At 35.7% G+C, this 16,931-nt stretch overlaps 1 protein-coding gene across 3 annotated transcripts in view; it reads right to left on the bottom strand.

The window, feature by feature from the left end:
* DCDC2 (doublecortin domain containing 2) overlaps nucleotides 1–16,931 on the bottom strand; it is a 223,552-nt gene that overhangs the window by 116,788 nt on the left and 89,833 nt on the right. For all 3 annotated transcript variants that reach the window (XM_069095056.1, XM_069095054.1, XM_069095055.1), the window contains 2 exons: nucleotides 16,016–16,070; nucleotides 1,238–1,409 (listed from right to left, as the gene is read on the bottom strand). In XM_069095056.1, coding sequence (XP_068951157.1) covers nucleotides 1,238–1,409; nucleotides 16,016–16,070 — 227 coding nt within the window. The remainder of the gene's footprint in view (nucleotides 1–1,237; nucleotides 1,410–16,015; nucleotides 16,071–16,931) is intronic.

Here is a 16,931-nt window from a genome sequence, read left to right as displayed (position 1 = left end):
ATTGCCCTGGGACTCCCAAAAGGATTGTCAAACAGGTTACATACCTATATCTATTCCATACATTCCCTGTGCATTCCCCCTCCCTTTTTTTTACACATCATTCTCCTTCCCTGGTCACTCCCAAAGTTCTGAGTCAAGGTTTTCTCTCAGCCTTCCCTCTCTTTACTCTCCTGAAGCTACTCCTAGACACTGGTTCATTGAAAGCACACTCCAGCTGGAACTCTCTTCTCCTCACTCAAGCATTCCAACCTAACATTTGTTATCATGCACTCTTGAATGGATACTTATTACCAGCACTCTTTCAACACTGCTATGGACTTTTTTCACAACATGGTTTCTCTAACCACAAAGACAGATAGACAGATGCTAATACTGAGACTCCCCACAACCACCCTAGTAGTAGTATTAGATGGGCAGCAGGGAGGGAGGACTGTGAGAGGACCCACCTGCCTCTGACTTCTGCTGCATCTCAAACTCTGACAGAAGGTACATAAATATTTGAGGTATATATGCTCTTAGATCCAGGTAGCTTTGCTCCTATATGTGTATATTTGTATATATTCATACTCACCCACCTGAATTTTTAAAGCTCTAGCAAATACATATTTATAAGAAAGTTGCTGTATAAATAGCCGGGTCTATGTATTTGGGGAGGTAGATGGAGATGGAGAGAGAACTAACAACCTACCGAATTTGATGAAAATGTACCAATGAGGAAACTCTGTAGCAATAATTACTGGTAATACTATAGTATGTATCATTATGTATATGACATATCTATACACCATCCATAAATATCCACATACTATACATCACCATACAGGGAACCACTCAGCCTCCAAACAAGTGATTTCACAATGCCACACATACCTTGATAAAAATAAGAGATTTTAAAAAATAAATTAAAAGCCAGCACCCTTCAGGGTCAGTATCTAGACTGTAAACTCCATAAAGACTAGACTATGCCTTATCTAAAGGTAACATTTCCCCCAAGAAGTGTTTTATAAAATTTGGTTGGTTTTGACTAAATGCGAAAGAAGTCGCAGAACCTCTATATATGCCTCCCATAATTTATCATATTTCAATCAAACATATAAGTGTATAAACACACAAAAAGTTTGTTATCATGTTACAGAGCAGACACTGATTTGTCCACATAAAGACTGAATTCTTGTCCTTGGCTTCTCAGGGCCATGGTCCATACAACCAAGAACACTAGCAGAAACATGGAGCTTACCATTGTTTGGTGGTGTTACCACAGCTGGTGGAGTCTTTGGGTTTGTATTTTGTTTCACTTTACCAGGTTTTTCTGAATTCAAAACTTCCTCCTTCTTTCCCCTTCTCTTAGGAGGCAGAGGGGATGAGTTGTCACTGGAACCAATAGTTGACTTAGAATGACGATCATTTCCCTAAACAGAAAGAGAAATTAATTCTTCTTATTGACTAACTTCAAACTAAGAATCACTTCCCACAAGAGACAACATTTACCAGGTGCAAGAAAAACCAAAAAAAAAGGCTAGAATCTCCTCCATTAGTTTTGATTTAATACCTTAAGAAAGGGGTTGTATTGTTTAATAGATAGATTACCAGAAGTGGTTTTGAATACTGACTCTGACATTTACAAGCATGGTCTTGAGCAAATTAACTTAACTGTCTGAGCCTCAGCCTCCTCTTTAAAATGGGGATAACTAATAACTCATTCACAAATGGTTATAAGAAAAGAAATCTGCAAATTTTAGTGTTCTATATATAGATGTGAGCTATTATAGTATACTAAATGGATAGATTTTATATTATAAATAGAAGATTATAAATGAATGGATAGATCTGCATCCAACTCCAAATCGATGATCTTATTATATTTATTAGATTTTAAATTGTATAGACATCATAACTTTCTTTTTTCCATACACAGAAAAAGAAATACACTCCTGGCCAACATGGGGCGGGGGGAAGACTCAATATAATCAGAATTCATAGAGAAAAGAACAAGTTAATGTAGGTATAAATTTTGAATAATATAAATCTTGGAATATTCACAGCTAATTTGCAAAAAAAGTTTTGGTGAGGTAAGTCATTATTCTGAAAAATATACCATTATTAAAGAAGCACCATGATGGGAGAGAAAGAAAGCTGGACTTCAGAGTCAGAAGAAACCAAGCTTCAAATTCTGCCTCTGGCACAAGTTGTGTGACAAACCTAACCTTTTTTTGAGCCTTGACTTCATCATCTGCACAATGGGGATTAACAATATCTATAGTCCTTACCTCGTAGGGTTGTTGGGAGGATAAAATGAGATGATTAATACATGTAAAAAATCACTGCAAAATTTAAAGTGTTGTAGAACCACTAGCTGTCCTCCTCACCATAATTATCATCATGCAGCAACATGGTAAAGTGAGAGCTGGCCCTGAAGCCAGGGATAACTGGGTTCAAATCCTGCCTCTGATATATCTAGTTGTATAACAATGGATGAGTCACTTAATCTCTCAATGCTATAGGCAACATTCGAAAACTTCAGATTTAAGAGGAGGTATTAAAACTGCCTTAATAGGAGTTTCCTCACCTAAGTGTTCCCTATTCCAGTGAAATCACAGATCCAGACCTTTGCACCACCATTATTATTACTACTAGTACTACTGTGAATATGTAAGGATACTATCATGTGTATTGACACATCCTACAACTCTTGTAAAAGATCACTAATCTCCTTTCTAGAATTATGATTATCACAATCTCTGAATCATAAACCAAAGGAACAACCATAAGAGAAACAACTCAATACCCATTTGAAGTGCTAGAAGTTGGAAGAAACATCACTCGATTTTCATTCATCCTTCCTAGTACTGATAGGAAAGGAGAAAGATGATTGCCTTATCCCTCACCCTCCCAATTCAATACAAAGCACTTTGGTTGTGGCCTCTGGTTGCCAGATGCCACAAGGTACACAGAGGTAAAGGTCACATACATTTAGGAAGTTTTCATCACTACATCTGGGCAGTATCAGAGCCACTGAAGTTAGCTAGGAATGCAACATAACTCAACCATTACACACACACCACTTCTGGAGAATCACACTTGTGGAAACCACTGAAGGCTCTATATTTAACTCTCACGGGAGTGGTGGGCCCTGGCAGCTGACAAAGAACAACCATACAGATAACAAAACTATAATTCCTGCAATGATAGATGAAAAGACTCAGAAAAACAACTCTCAGGTGCCTAGTTCTGAGATTTAAGCACTACTGCTTAGAACAACTTATGCAAGTGAATTGATAACTGTCCAATCAATCCCATCACCCAAAGTCACTGGAGTCTTCACAATCTCTATGTAACATGTGTACAACTACACTGGGATTTAGAAATAAGTGATTTAGAATAAGACAAACAAATCATCCTGAATGATATTTTATTATATTATAGCTCTTTATAAATGTGTCTGCTCAACAACCTAGAAATATTTAACTGGGTTACACAATTAAAAAGGGAAAAAATTCATAGCGTTAGAATTCCATAATCCATAAGAAATAGAATTATGCATGTTTATTAATACCAAAACCCATCCAAATGTAAAACACTTTTTATACCTGCCATTCTGATTGCATTCTATTTAAGTATTAATTAAATTAAGCAGTTTAATTATTGCATTAATGAATACTCAAGTTTTCTGAGTGTTCCACAGCTATGAGCTACAATGCCAAGGGAGAAAAAATAATACAATTACAAGTTCAAAACTACCCCCCAAAATACAATTACTAGGTTCAAAACCACAAGCTCTACCATCTTATTTTTCAGACTGTTTTTAAAAATTCTATTCATCCTGAAATTTTCCCAGAGGTAACATATGCCAAGAGTGAATAAAATAGTTTGGATAGAAGGAAATCCCTTCTCAACTGATTAGAGAACCAACTTTAAAGTAAAGAATTCATTACAATGTTTCTGTGTTAGGAATAAAATTGGAACAAGATGAATGGGAATCTTTGAATCAAGCACTGCTTTAAGGTACTTCTGGAGGCAAAGTGTTGCCTCATCAATGAAGAACAAGGAAGAAACAGAAGGAGGAAGGAGATCATGCTATGGTGTTTAGCTGTTCAGTCGTGTCCAACTCTAAGTGACCCCATGGATGTTTTTAGCAAAGATACTAAACTGATTTGCCATTTCTTTCTCCAGTGTGGTCCCATTTTATCAATAAGGAACCAAGTAAAATAGGGGTTAAGCGATTTATCTAGGGTCACAAAGCTATTAAGTTTCTGAAGGCAAATCTGAACTCAGATCTTCCTGACTCCAGGCCTGGTGCTCTATTCACTGCACCACCTACCTGCCCCTAGCTAATAAGCTCTACTTATCTTAAATGGATGGGAAGTAAAGAAAGTTCTCACGCCTGTTAAGAATAATTACAATTGGGGGAGGCTAGGTTGCACAGTTCAAATCTGGCCTCAGACACTTAACACTTACTAGCCATGTGACCTTGGGCAAGTCACTTAACCCCAATTGCCCTGCCTTTTCCCCTCCAAAAAAAAAAGAATAATTACAATTTCTGAGAGGCAGAGTGTAATGGAAAGAATATTGAACCTGAGGTCATACCATCTAAAAGGCATACATCTACTTACTAAAAGGGCGACAACAGGCTATAGGATCAAAGGAACATAAATTGAGAGGTTCAAGAACACTTAAGAGATCATTTATTCCAATTCTTTCATTTTATAGATTAGAAAACTGGGGTCTAAGAGATGAAGTGAGTTATCTAAGGCCACACAGGTAGTAATTAGAAGTGGCAGAATCTGAACTCAGTTCCTCTGACTCCAAAGCCAACACACTGAGAAAACTGTACCAATTCTTCCTCATCAAAGGACACAGGGTCAGTATGAGAGTTAAATGAGGGGTTCTGTTTATTAGATGATCTCTAAGGTCCCTACCACATCTAGATAATGGGGTAATTCCATGAATGAGATAACCTTTGTAATGTCCTCTATAACCCTAAAGCACTATGAGATATATGATATAAGCTACTATCACTTTTTTGTTGTTGTTCAGTCATTTTTCAGTCCTGTCCAACTGCTCAGGACACCATTTGGGGTATTCCTGGCAAAGATATTGCAGTGGTTTGCCATTTTATTCTCCAACTCATTTTAAGATGAGGAAACAGAAACAAACAGTATTAAGTGACTTACCCAGGGTCACACAGCTAGTAAGTGTCTGAGACCAGACTTGAACTCAGGAAGGTGAGTCTTCATGACTCCAGGCCTGGCACTCTATCTACTTCACCACCAACTACCTATCTATCCCCTTTAGGGACTCTGAAATCTCTTAGAGCTCAGAAATAAGTGAAAAAGAAGGGGCAGAGAGAAAACTTGATAGCCACCAAGTTAGTTACCATAGAAAAGAAAAATAGCAGAATAGCCCTTTCTTCAGAGGAAATATAATCCAGTAAATCATCTAATAATAAAAACCTATGCTCTCAGTGTCACAGATGCACATAATGTGAGTGACAAGGAAGATAACCAGAAATCTTTAAGAAAGGTAATGAGTTTCATTTCCTAATTAATAGCCAAGACTTGTTGAAATACTGGGAAACAGATTTCAAGTCTAACACAGAGCCATATCATAGTAATTAGTGACTTCAGTTATTCAGACATCAAGTGTCAAAAGCAGAGCAGCTTTCTTAATGTACTTTAATTTTAATTTTACCTTTAAACAACCATAGGAAACAACACAGAAAAATTTTACTCAGGATATGATTCTCACTTTTAAAAATTAGTTGCTGGGGTGGAACTGATAAAAAGCTTGAGATGTCACCATTCCCTCTTAAAATATAATATAAAGATGAGCCTGACATGTACTCTCTGATACTAGAGCCAGATGCCAGAGACTTCAGGAAAAAAAAAAAAGAGAGCTAAGATCCCACAGATTAGAATTCTAAGAAGTAAACCAGTCAACGAGAAAGAGATATTCTGAAAATTCAAAGAGGAACAATTCTGATGAAGAGGAATAAAGGGCAATTGACTAAAGAGAACAACAATATTGCAGAGGTATATAAATGTAATGGAATATTACTGTGTTGTCGACAACAGCAAAGGAAATGGTTTCAGAGAAACCTGAGAAGACTTCACAAATTAACACAAAGTTAAGTAAGCAGAACCAGAGGAACTATCTATACAACAACATCACAAAGATAAACAATTTGCTCTCCCTCTTTCCTTTTCAGTCAAGCTTGATTATAAGCATTTTCACTTACTAACTTTTCTCAGAACTCAAAGACATTTCAAGATCCCCTAGAGTGATAGTAGCTTATTACATTATAAATGTTATGCCAACTTGGGTGGATATCTCCATTTGTAGAAATCCAGAGATTTCTGCTTGGCCCTGTACTATTTAATAGCTTTATCAGTGACTAAGATAAAGATGGAGATGCCATGATAATCATTTGAAATAAGTTGGGAAGGGAAGTTAACATGCTGGTTGATGGGGTCAGGATTCAAAAAGATCTTAGACTAGAACTCACGGCCATATCTAATGAGATGAAATTTAATAGATATAAATGTGATATCCTATCTTTGAGTTCAAGTAAAGTTAATTTCATAAGTTGAATATGAGAGAAGCAAGGAACTGTGAGCTCAATATGAGTGGACTGTGTAATATGGCAACCACAAAAGTAAATTCAATTCTGTATTTTAAGAAAAGCATAGTGATTGACTTAGCTCTTCTCAGCAATACAGTGATCCAAGACAATTCCAAAAGATTCAAGAAGGAAAATTCTATTCACAACCAGAGAAAGAATTGATGGAGTCTGAATTCAGACTGAAGCACACTATTTTTACTTTATTCTTTTGTGTTTTTTTTCCTTTTGTTCCATTTCTTTTTCACAACATAACTAATATGGAAATATGTTTTACATGATTATACATATGTAACATATCAAAATGCTTACCATCTGAGGGAAGAGAGAGAGAAAGGGAGGGGGAAAAATCAAAACTCAAAATTTTGCTTAAAAAACAAATGTTAAAAAAAAGAAAAGCAATTTTAAAGAAAAGCATTAGTGTTTAGGGAAAAAGAAGTTAAGAGTACTACTCAACTCTGTTCTGGATAGAACACAGCTAAAATGTAGTATTTAGATTAGTTCTTGGAGCTGCACTGAAGGGGAAGAGGAGGGAGAAAGATAAAAATGACTTGATTCTCTCAAGTATCTTGCAATCTAATAGAGATAAAAAGTTTAGATCTGAAAGGATCCTCAGATATTATCTGATCTCCCTATTTTATGGAGGAGGAAAATGAGACCGCAAAAGGTTACATTTACACTACCTCATTTCAATGGGGCCTTCACTGATGCAATTCACTATGCCACTCATTATAGCTCCTTTTCCAAATCTTTTCCATCCTTGCTCAGATGTCACAAAGCTCCTTCTACCTTCTCAGCTTGCCTCCAAATTTCACTGAAAAAAACTGAGACCTTTCACTCTCTTCTTCCCTCCTCTTCACCTCACATCACTCAGATTACTTCCACCACTACCTCCACCTTCAACCCAAGTCCCTCGATTATAAATCCAAAGCTCCTTCCACTAAACCATGATAGGCACATACATAAATACACTATATAAGACCAAATGTGATGGCACCTAAGGCACTGACTATAACCTAGCTTGCTGGTTTTATTTCATATTAGTCTCCGAAATCTTCATGCAGTCCAGTCAAACTGGACTCTTGTTTCCCAAATGCAGTTTGCCAACTCCCTTCTCCACGATTTCATGCAGAACTGAAATGAACTCCCTCCTCTCTGCCTTTTAGGACCCTTACCTTCTTTTCCCCTGTGACACCTCCCCTGGCTCTCTCTCTGATAAACATATTCTCTCCTTCCTCTGGTTTTTCAAGAACACTACTTTGCCCCAGCACAACACTCCCTGCATGTTATATTTCACTGATCCATAAGCACTTTGAGGTCTCTCTATCCCCAGTGCCTAGTACATACTTGGTAGAACTTAAAATTTATTGAAGTGGATTGAAGAAAGATCCAGAAAAAAAATGCTGTGGAAAAAAAAACCTAAAGAGGGAGAGAATGCTTTTTCTTGGAGATATTGGGAAATTTTTTCTTTTTTGAAGGTAGCAACAGAACTAGATATCTAAGAGCATTTAAATGGAGGAAGTGCAGAAAGAGTACATTTGAGGGATACTGATGATGATGACAATGATGATATTATCATATATAATATATAATGTTATTATATTATGCATCAATATAACAGTCATATATAATTACTATTATGTGTAGCTTTAAAGTTTGCAAAGCACTTTACATATATTACCTCTTTTTATCCTCACAACAACCCTAGGAAAAAGATGCTGCTATTTTTATTTCCATTTTGCAGATGAGAACCCTGAGGCAGACAGAGGTGAAGCAACTTGTGTAGGATCACACAGTTAGTTAGCAATATCTGAGGCAGAATTCAAACTTAAGTCTTCCTAACTACAAGTGAAACATTCTATATACTTATATAGTGTAGATATAGCCACCACCTAGCTGTTTTTATGCATCAGCCTGTGTTAAAAGAAAGATAATTCAAAACAAAAGAACAGCCCACTGAGAGTCACCTGAGAAACCACTATTTCTGGAAGTGACTAGATTTTCGTAGTAATTTCATAGTCATATTCCACTGAGTCCTGAAACATCTTACCATTATGCTGTGTTGAGTCTATCCTAGCTCATATTTTTTTCTTTTAGTTTACTAGGGCAAACACTTTTTTTTTTGTCTAACCAGAACTTTTAAAAGGTTGTATCATATTATGTCATTTCAAGCTTAAAATAATTTCAAGATGAGTTTTGCTTCACTGAACAGACTTAACAATGTACAATTTTCAGATGCTTACAGAAGGAGAAAGTGCAACCCAGGAGACTAAACACTGACTCATGCATGCTGATTTCTTATCCTTGACTCTATCACCAGGCAAGAAAATTTAATTATACTGGGCTTCAATTTCTTCAGCAATAAATATGAGGTTAAAAATCTTTTTACAGTAATAAGAAGAGTTTAGCTTAACATGTTTTCGAAGTAATTTATCATTTTAAAGACTATACACTTGCTTAATTCAACAGTGTGCTTCCCTAAATTTTTCTAATGCTTCTAAAAAAAAAGCTGTGGGGGCAGCCAGGTAGCACAGCGAGTAAGAGCACAGGCTCCAGTGTTGAGAAGACCTGGAGATCGAATCCTGGGTTCAGACACTTAGCACCCACCCAGAAACACCTGGCCGTGTAACCTTGAGCAAGTTACTTAACCCCAATTGCTTAGGGGAGGCAAGGTGGCTCAGCAAGTAAAGAGCATCGGCTCCAGTGTTGGGATGACCTGGGGATCAAATCTGGGCTCAGATACTCAGCACCACACCCAGAAATAACTGGCCGTGTAACCTTGAGCAAGTTACTTAACCCCAATTGCTTTAAAAAAAAAAAAAAAAGCTGTGATACTCTGACATGGATTATAACCCCTCCAATCCATAACAGATAGTTTCACAAATTGCTGTGGTCAAAAAAAATGTCACCTGGTGAGCATTGTGACCACTGTGGTGATCAGGCATATTCTCTCACGAATCTATTCTAAAATCTTCTTCACTTAGTAGGGCCTTTCAGACTTTGTATTCTACCTAAATCAGAGGATTTTGAGGGGGAAAAAGGACCACAGGGTCATCTACTTCAATTCTCTCATTTTACAGATGTGAAAATTGAGGCTTAGAGTAGTTCAGTGATTTGTCCAATGCTGTAAAATAGTAAGCTCCAGACCCAGGATTTGAGCTCAAGTGTAATGACTCCAAATTTGGTCTCTTTTCACTAGATGACATTATCTCCCTCTGTATCACACCTCCATAACACAATTAAGCATCAGAGTAAGCCAAAATCTTGATCTCTGTAACAATAAAGCCTGAAAAAAGTGTTTAAGTTCATGAAATATTAAGGCATAAAGAATAAAAAATGAAAATCCAGCACCTGGAAGTCTTTAATTCTCAAATGTTGCATATGATGAACACTAGAGGGCACTTTCATTCTATAGTGTAATAACCTGGACAGCCAAGGAATTCCTCATCTCGTGATTTTTTAAAGATTTAGAGGCTGAAGATTCTTTGGAAATAATGTAGTCCAAGTCTCTCAACATTACCAATGGGAAAATTGAGGTCCAAAGAGATTGATTAACTTGCCCACATATGTCCTCTGATAGCTAATCTAGAAGTCTTTCCATTGTACCCTACTGCTTTGAATTTCATTGCATCTATTAACCATTTTTACCCTTTTTAAACTCAAATCAAAATTTATTTGCTCTTAGTTTATTAAATGAACATTTTTCTGACTCCCCTCAACATTACCTACAAGATGGGCCGCTTCCAGGTCAAGTCTGCGACAACTTTCTGAATATGTAACTTCCTCTAGAATTTTTTCTTTACCCTTACTCCTCCTGAGCCATCAGGACTCAAGAGACCTGGGGCTTACATGAGTTGTTTCCCACTCATTAGCAGCAAACAGTGCAGATTTATAACAGGACAATCATGGTCTCCCTTCTTTAAATATACTGTTGCACATTTGGTACAATGAATATAACTCCTAAAAAGTTATGTGTAAACTGAATTTTTGAAAACCAAACCACATTTTTCTTTTGAATTACATTAGTAGTGGCACCTAAGAACTCTTTAAGTTTTTCAATTTCCTGTTTTCTTCCTTTCTATCTTCCCTTTGTCTCTAAATTCTAGACTATCATCTGATTATTTGCAAAATACCTAAAAGCATTAGGAAAGTTGACAATTAAAAGAAAGTAATGAGTCTTTTGGTTAAAATATGCTTTCCTACTTTGGATTTATCTATACAAAGTATTCTTAAAATGCTGCTCCCTAGAATTTTCTTTTTAGTAGCCAAACAAATTGATAATATGGTTTAACTTCCATATTTTGGTGTTCCCCCATGGGCCTCAGGGCAACATCAGTTCAGCAGCAGGTTAATAGCCAGAGCCTACAGATCTTGACACAAGAAGCCTGAGACAGTGTCCCTTCAACTCTGGGAGCAGAGCTCAAATTTAAAAGAAAGGAAAAAGTGCAAAAAATTGATGAGCAAAAAAACAAAAAAAGAATCCGATCATAGAAAGTTGTTGTGGTGACAGGGAAGACCAAGACACAAACTAAGAAGAGAACAGCAATATCAAAACACCTATGGACAAAATCCCAAACAAAAATGGGAAGTGGTCTCAAGCCCAGAAAAAATGGAAAAGGCTTAAAAATAAGTGAGGCAGAAGAAAAATTGGGAAAAGAAATGAGAGTGAATCAAGAAAATTATGAAAAAAGAGTAAACAGCTTAGAAAAAGAAAACTGCTTTAAAAGCAGAATTGGTCAAATGGAAAAGGAGATACAAAAATATGCTAAAGAAAACAACAACCTAAAAAATACAATTGGTCAAATGGAAAAAGAGGTACAAAAGCCAACTGAAGAAAACAACTCCTTAAAAGTTAAAATTGGGCAAGTGGAAGCTAATGACACTATGAGACATCGACAATCAATCAAACAAATTCAAAAGGATGAAAAAGTAGAAGAAAATGTAAACTACCTCACTGGAAAAACAACTGATCTAGAAAACAAATACAGAAGAGACAATGTCTGAATCAATGAACTACCTGAAAGCTATAATCAAAAGGAGGACCTGGACAGCATCTTCCAAGAAATTATCAAGGAAAACTGCCCCAAAATCCTGGAACTAGAAGGCAAAATAGGCATTGAAAGAATCCACTGATCACCCTGGAAAGAGATCCCAAAAGAAAAACTCCAAGGAACATTATAGCCAAATTAGTGAAGGAAAAAATACTGCAAGTGGCCAGAAAGAAACAGTTCAAATATTGGGGACCCACAATCAGGATTAAACAAAATTTATCATTTGCAACATTAAAGGATCAGAGGTCATGGAACATAATATTCCAGAAGACAAGGAACCAGGAATAAAACCAAGAATCACCTACCCAGGGAAATTAAGCATAATACTCCAAAAGGAAAATGGTCATTCAATGAAATAGAAGTATTTCAAGCTTTCATAAGAAGACCAGAACTGAACAAAAAATTTGATCTCCAACATCAAGACCTAAGAGAAACTTAAAAAGGGAAAAAGAGGAAAAGGGAAAAAGAAAACACAAGAGATTCAATGGAGCTGGACTGTTTACTTCCCTGCATGGGAAGATGATACTTGTAATTCTTTAAAAAAAAAATGTACCACTAATAATACAGCAAGAAGGAATATACATAGAGGGTACAGTATAAAGTGAATTTGAGGGAATGACATAAAAAATATTTAAGGGATGAAAAGGAGGAGTACACTAAGAGCAGAAGAAAGGGAGAGGTAGAATGGGGTTATTTCACATGAAGGGGCATGAAAAACCTATTACAGTGTAGGGAAAGATGGGAGGGTGGGTGATGGGCATCAATCTCTCACCAGTATTAGCTCAAAGAGGGAATAATATACACAATCAGTTCAATATAGAAACCTATACTCAAGGAAGGGAGGAGACTAATAAGTAAAGGATGGGGGCAGGGACTGACAGAAGAGAGGGCAGACCAATGTCAGATGCCAAATTAGGGTGTGAGTAGCAGGACCAGGTGTGTATAAATATATACATATTTGTATTCATGCATAAATACATATGTGTATTTCTATGTATACATATATATAATATCCATTTTAGAACTGCTATTCTTCTAGTCAATTTTGAAATCTTAAATCATCGACTCCTTACCCTCCCATGACTCCAACATACAACCAAGTGACAAAGTCCTATGGATTCTTCTTTTATAATGTCACAGTATCAAGACCTTAATTATCTCTTATCTGAAATGTGAGTTTCCTAACTTGTCTCCTTTATTACAGTCTCTTTTCCTTCCAATCAATCAAGCACACTGAAACAAGAATAAAGTTCCTAATACATTGATCAGGTGATTCCCCTGCTCAGACACAGTAAAAGGTTTCCCAATGCCTGCAGAATAAACTCCAAACTCTATAAGCCTGTTATTCAAGGCCTTCTATAATATGGCTCCAACCTATCTTTCCAAAATTACTATCTATTACTCCCCTACATGGGAAAACTAAGTGGTGCAGTGGATAGAATGCCAGACCTGGAGTTAGGCTTTAGGCAGTTACTAGATTCTGGACAGTTCACTTAGCCCTATTTACCTCAGTTTCCTCATCTATCAAATGAGCTGGAGAAGGAAATGGGAAACCACTTCAGTATCTTTGCCAAGAAAATCCCAAATGTGGTCACAAATAGTTGGACATGACTAAACAACAACTCCTGTGAATGAAACCTCCACTCCGGTCAATTCATCTTCTCCCAAGCACTTCATGCTTACTGATTGTCTTTGTTTGAGCTATTTTCCCCTGTTCCCCTTCTCCAGAGACAGAGAGAGAGAGACAGAGGAATTCCCTTGCCTTCTCTTCATCACTTATCTGGATTATATAATTTCTTGAAGCTCATATCCTTTGACCATTTATTAATTGGAGAATAGCTCATATTTTTATAGATTTGACAAAGTTCTTTATATACTTGAGACTTTATCTGAGAAACTGTCTATAAATTTTTTTCTAAATTTTCTGCTTTTCTTCTGATCTTGGATACATTTGTTTATTTATACAAAACCTTTCTAATTTAATGTAATCAAAATTATCCATTTTGCACCTCACTCTGCTCTTGTTTATTGATAAATTATTCACTTACCCACAAATCTGAAAAGTAATGTGTTCCATGTTCTTTAAATTTTCTCATAATATCTCTCTTTATATCTAGGTCATATATCTATTTTGACTTTATCTTGGTTAATGGTATAAGATATTAGTCCATGGTCAACTGCTGCCATACTGCTTTCCAGTTTTCTCAACAATTTTTTACCAAATAATGAATTCTTTTCCCAAAATCTTAAGTCTTTACATTCATCAAATACAAAGCTACTATATTTATTTGCTGCTATAAATTGTATGACTACTCTATTCCTCTGATCCACCTTTCTATTTCTTAGCCAGTACCAGAGAGTTTTGATAATTACTGTCTACAATAATTATACCTGATCTATAACATTTTCTCCTGCCACCAGCCTAGTGTTCTCTCTCTCTTTTGAAGGCCTGACGTTCATATGATACTATCATAGATTACCATATGTTTGTAACTATTTTCTTTTGTCTATTTCCCTCTTCTCACAGAAATTACAAATTGTCTTAGGGCAGGAACTGACTCTTATATTCTTTTTATACCCTCGAAGTACCCAGCCTTTGTGTATCCAGGTACACAAAATACATGATTAATAATAATAATAATAATAATAATAGGTATTTATATAGCACTTTAAAGTTTGCAAAGCATTTTCACATTCATTATTTTACTAGCTTCTTACAATGACCCTGTAAGATAGATACTGGAGATATTGTTACGCCCCCTTCACAGATGAGAAAACTGAGGTTCAGAAAGGTGAAGCTGATTTCTATATGGTCCTTTATGGTTCTTTATAGATGTAGCGCCCTTTCCACTACAATATTCTGGCTCTCTCAAAAAATATTTACTGGTTGACTGACATACTAATAACATTATGTTCATACTCCTCTAGAATTTTTTTATAGTTTAATACCTTTAGTGTTTTAGCAAAGGTAAAAAAAAAAAACTAAAGAAAATTACATGAAGTTAATTATCAGTAAAAACTGCAATTGCTTGGCCACAATTAGATCTACCTGATGCCAAATTAACACCTCAATATAGCTAATTCAGTGGGACAAAAAGTGAAACAAGCTGTCTTAATCAGCCAAATAATTTGATCAAAATAGTAGAACCAATACCCTTGAAGACACAGCCAAAGAAAATTGTATAACAGTAAATACAAGATCTCAGAGAACCACAAAATTTTAAGAGTGAAAAAGGATCTGAGAGGTTACTTAAATAACACCACCCTCGTTTTATAGATAAAGTCAGAAGACTAAGTCTCAGATTTTAACCCAGGTCTCCTGTCTCTCAAACCAAAGTTCTTCCCACTGTACCACCCTATGGCTTTGACTTATAAGTACCCAGTATGTGCTTCTCAACTTATTAAGTGTTTGTCAATATCAGTATTACTTGAATTAATTACCTTTACCTATGATTACAGGATAGTAAATATGATTATATATATGTATATATATATATATAATGGTAGATAGAAGGGGGTATAATGTTAGGTCACATTTATAGAGAGCTTTATAGTAAGTATACTGGTCACTTTCCTCACATTAGCCCTGTGTCATAGATTATGATCATTTTAGAGATGAGAAAAATTAAAGCAAACAAGTGATTTATTCTTGTGAATAAAAGTGAATGAATGGATGAAAAATCCTTGACAGATTGTTAAGGAAAGTTAGACACTTAAAGTCATACATACCCTTTACCTTCTGGGAATGAAAAGGCAATGGGAATATTACCTTTTTTTTAGGCTATTGTGGTTGAGTGACTTGTCCAGGGTCACATAGCTAATAAGTATCTGCAGCTGGATTTGAACTCGGGGCCTCCTGACTCCAGGACTAGGTACTCTATCTATTTTATCACCTAGCTGTCCCTCTATCATACTCTTAAAGCAAACTCCCCTCATCACTATCATTGATATAAAGGAGAGAAAGGATATGCCATTCATTTAAATCAGTAAGATATTGACTTTATCACAGATTCTGCTCCAGGGTTTCAATCATAACTTAAAATGAGAGACAGAGGTACAAGCAGAACAATGCTCCACTGTGGAAAAAAATTTAGTCCCACTTCAGCAATGTTTTATCCACTTATAGTCTACCACTAATGCTCTTATACAACAGAATTTGGAGTTTGGGTCTCAAAAATCTATTTTTCTAGTTGTAATATTATGATTATGTGTTCAGTTCATATAATCACAACTATATCACTAGGTAGCTAAATTTTATCTTCTGATTTAATTGAAACCCAAACGACAGTCTCACTGCATCCTTCAGAAATGCAAAATATTAAGAATGACTACAGCATCTGATACTTACACTCCCTTTAGATTTTCTGGATCCCACAATAGGAGGTAGTGAAGAGGCTTTCTGACTGCAGGAAGAAATCATAATTTTAAGAACTAGAATATTATATTATCAATAATATACCATACACAGTACCATGATAAAAGCATTAATAAATTGTCTCTCCATGCATGCTTAAGTCACTGGTACACAGAAAAATGCTAACTCATGATAGCATCAATCTGTTGACTACAGTTTCCTGGATAGTTCCTTAATTTAAATTCATCTGTGGGCTTTCAGGAACATTTTAAAATTTATTTCAAAGAATTCAAATTTCAAACCCTAGTGTTTTAAATTTACCTTGCAAAAAGTCACTTTCCAGGCTGAGTACTACTTTCTGCTAGGTAAGCAGTAAAGAATGATGATGTTATTCAATATATACCCCTTGTGGTGAGAAGGAGCTGGCAAATTATTAGCACTTATCTACAAAGTAAGTTTTTTAAGTAGATTTTAAATTACCGATATTCACAAAAATTCTTATGAGATACATAAGTTGGAAGGCAGCCTAATTTAACACTGCCACCCCCAATTCCATCAAATGAAAGGCAACAGATACACACATTTTAAAACCTTAATGAATTAAAGATTCATCTACATTGGTGAGAAAGTATTCATAAAACACTTTAAATAAATGTAATTTTATTCCTTTAAAGTATATGTAACTTGAAGTCGATTGGCAAAGAGTTACCTAACAAACTGAGATAACTTTTTTATCTAGATATTTTTTAATGGATGAGTGATTCATGATTAAAATTGGGTGCTTCTGGGGTACCTGAAAATATTTTTTCTCTTTTATAGTTAAAACACCATCACCCTTCAAAATTTTGTTGACATTATCTTCTTTCCCAGTTATTATGAAATCTAAATCGGTGGCATTCAATTCAATGAC

This window comes from Petaurus breviceps, unplaced genomic scaffold, assembly GCF_028583685.1.
Source record: "Petaurus breviceps papuanus isolate PSGF00001 unplaced genomic scaffold, PetGlider_PUasm1.0 224, whole genome shotgun sequence".
NCBI lineage: Eukaryota > Metazoa > Chordata > Mammalia > Diprotodontia > Petauridae > Petaurus > Petaurus breviceps.
Note: the sequence above shows the minus strand (reverse complement) of the source record. Positions and strands in the feature narration are given on the sequence as shown.